The sequence below is a fragment of the Physella acuta genome, unplaced genomic scaffold (genome assembly GCF_028476545.2).
Source record: "Physella acuta isolate Inbredline_101_S28 unplaced genomic scaffold, ASM2847654v3 ptg000308l, whole genome shotgun sequence".
NCBI classification, from domain to species: Eukaryota; Metazoa; Mollusca; class Gastropoda; family Physidae; genus Physella; species Physella acuta.
Genome location: NW_026731827.1, coordinates 271,593 through 274,725, shown reverse-complemented (window position 1 = coordinate 274,725; position 3,133 = coordinate 271,593). Strand labels below are relative to the sequence as shown.

The 3,133-nt window shown below is 35.0% G+C and overlaps 1 protein-coding gene across 1 annotated transcript; it reads right to left on the bottom strand.

Moving 5' to 3' along the window:
• Window positions 1-1,076: 1,076 nt before the first annotated feature.
• Window positions 1,077-2,816, bottom strand: LOC131940022 (putative proline-rich protein). The gene is made up of 2 exons (XM_059298561.1): window positions 2,714-2,816; window positions 1,077-1,307 (listed from the first exon to the last, which is right to left on the bottom strand). Exons 1-2 carry the CDS (start codon window positions 2,769-2,771, stop codon window positions 1,126-1,128), a joined length of 240 nt encoding a protein of 79 aa, XP_059154544.1. The 5' UTR covers window positions 2,772-2,816; the 3' UTR covers window positions 1,077-1,125.
• Window positions 2,817-3,133: the final 317 nt, after the last annotated feature.

Genomic DNA, 3,133 nt, shown 5'->3' with positions numbered 1-3,133 from the left:
CCTACGTCTGATAGCCAGAAATGATGCTTTACACCATTGAATTGTTTCAGTCCCAGATTGAAGTCTGTAGAAAAATACTGTCCACTCAGCTCTGATGGGTACCTGACTCGCGTTAGGGATTGTAAAACATGTTGGTCAACCACACTATTTATCCTTACGCCAAGGTCACTTAAACAGTTGAACTCTACTTCACCTACTCCATAGTCCGTCATGTTCTACAGTGTTTATTTTCATATTATAAACTAATACTCCTCAGACCGATTTCAAAAGTTCCCTATTCTTCTTCTTTGTAGTTGTTCTTAAAATTATTTACATCAGAAGATTCAGAGAACAAGTCCAATGTCGTGGACGAACTGGATGGTGGTCTATAGATTTGCGGGGACCCCATACAATTTTTTCTGAGTGGGATATATTGTGGCTAAAGTCTAGACTGTGCTTGACCATACATGCTGCAGTCGTTAAGTTCTATGATCTCTGGGGCCACTCCACAAGGACAAGTTTCACCTGGTCCAGCAGTTGTCTTAGTACTTGTGGCCTGTTCTTAGTGTAAAAAAACATGTCTCGTTCTTTGTGTCTTCATAATATGTGTTGTTGTTTGGGTGTAATTTGGGTGAGTGTCATATCAAAGTATGGGTCATATCAAAATATGAAATTGTTTGCTTTTTAGAATTCTTAGAATTTCTTTTGGATATAGATCTTAGCAATCTGGTCCTCGGTATCATATTCTTGGATATAAAATGTGAGGCCAGAAATCCACTGCAGCACTGTGTTGCTGCTAATTATTGTTTAACCCTTCATGGACTTCCTGAGGGATTGAACATAGTTAGCTTCTTTGTTTTACAGAGACTGAAAGACAGATCTGGCATCTGTGTGAACGTCGGTCTATTTGGGGATTCAGGGCGACACGTTAGGAGATTAGATAAATGTTCTGTAGATTTTAATTTGCAAAAAATTATCAGGAATGCTTTATGTGATAAAACCATACATTTTTTCACCAACGCAAACAACATAAGACACAAAACGATTACTTGAATCAAATTCTTATTTAATTGATATTCTTAAAACATTCATTCCATTATTGAAGAGATATTAGTGTCGATAAATTGGGCGATTTTCAAAGTTTGCTCAGCCTTGGAGAGGAGCAAGAGTGGTTGGTGGTGGTGGTGGGGGTGGTGGTGGGGGTGGAGGGGCTCCTGAAAAATTGCCTGGTGGAGGAGGTAGAATTGTGAAATTTCCTGGTGATGGAGGTAGAGTTGAGAAATTTCCTGGTGGTGGAGGTGGTGGTGGTGGTGGTGGAGGTGGTGGAACTGAAAAAAAGATTAGAAAATATATACAATTATTTTTTTCACACACACACACCCACACACACACACACACACACACATATATATATATATATATATATATATATATATATATATATATATATATATATATATATATATATGTATGTATATATATATATACATATATATATATATATATATATGTATATATATATATATATATATATATATATATATATATATATATATATATATATATATATATATATATATATACAAGTAATTTATTTATACATCTATACATAGGACGGCGTGACCCAGCGGTAGGGTATTAGACTGATAACCCGAAATTCTCGAGTTCGTATCCGGGTTCAAATCAGTAGAACGTCCCTGAGTCCACCCAGCTCTGAAGGGTACCTCACCCACGTTAGGGAAAATAAAGGCGGCTGAGCACAGTGCTGACCAAATATCCCTTCAAATGCCGAGGTTACTTAAAAAAAATGAATTCTACTTAATCTGCCTCATCCTTGGGCTAATTGGGGAAAAAATGATGTTACATATATCGAAGCTAAATTAATTAGCTTTTCGATTATGCTTATCAGAAATAATAAATGTAAAACAAAAAAATGGCATTCTTACAGGTCCAAACTGTTGACAATTATAAAGTTTTAATGTGTTATAAAGCTTTTTTGTTAATATTATAATAATAATAATAATATAATAATAATATAATATTATTATTATTTATAAAAAAATTTTTTGTAAATATTATTAAGTTTCAACAATACTATCAATGTCCAATATGATAAGCTTGATTGATCTTTTATTTAGTGAATTTATGTATGGATTCACTAGAATCTACAACGTATTTGTCGGGAAACAAATGAAACTAAATGAAAATTAACTAATTGAAATCGAAAATAATCAAAATACAATCAATAATTGAGTCTTTTAACCGAACTATTTCAGACTAAATCATTTACACAAATCTCAGCTTTTTATGCAATGGAATAGGTTACACTTGTACATAGTTTAAACTTCTTCTTCTTCTTCGTTCTTAATTTTAGGAAGGGATTCCCTCCAACACAATTAAGTAAACGTGTCAACTTGTTATGCGCCATATAACCCTTTGTCTCCGATTTGACAGCCTGATTTTCTTTCTGGATTTGCCTCCATAGCCTTTATCCATAAAGAACAAACTACAATGCAGTAGTTGTTTTATTTTTGAGTTGTCCCTCATAGAAAAGTTGCTGTCCCCAAGCTATCAAGCCTCATCAATCCGAGGGTTCAATCTCGAAATTTATTGGTTAATTAATTAAATATTAAATATAATATGTAATATCCCGGTCAAAGTTTTAAAAGCTAAATAAACTAGAGGCAAACACTGGTAAAGTTTCTATGATACATAGATAGAACGATGAACTTACGGCTGAGTCCAGCACACAGACCAACCAGGGCCAGGACAGTGAGAACGGCAAGCTTCATCTCGTCACACAATGCTCACACGGTAGACTTGTCAACGTTGGAGGTTGTGTCTTCAGCACTGGAAACCTGGAGGTTTTATACACAAACCTCGGCCACAGCACTTGCCGGCTCCCACGGGAAGATCAAACAAGCTGGTGTCTGATGTTGTACTTTGATCTGCCCTATGCTTTTGGGTAAATACGTCTATCGAGTAGATTTTTTTTTCTCTAGGAGATCAGTAATTTTTTAACTTGCGATCACATCTGTAGCTATCCCAGAGTTGGGCTTGCTTCAAATGTTCTTGTAAGATATTTTATTATTGTGTCTTCTCTAAGTACTTGAACATCATGTCCCAATGAAGTTTTTGGTGTTGTATATAAGTG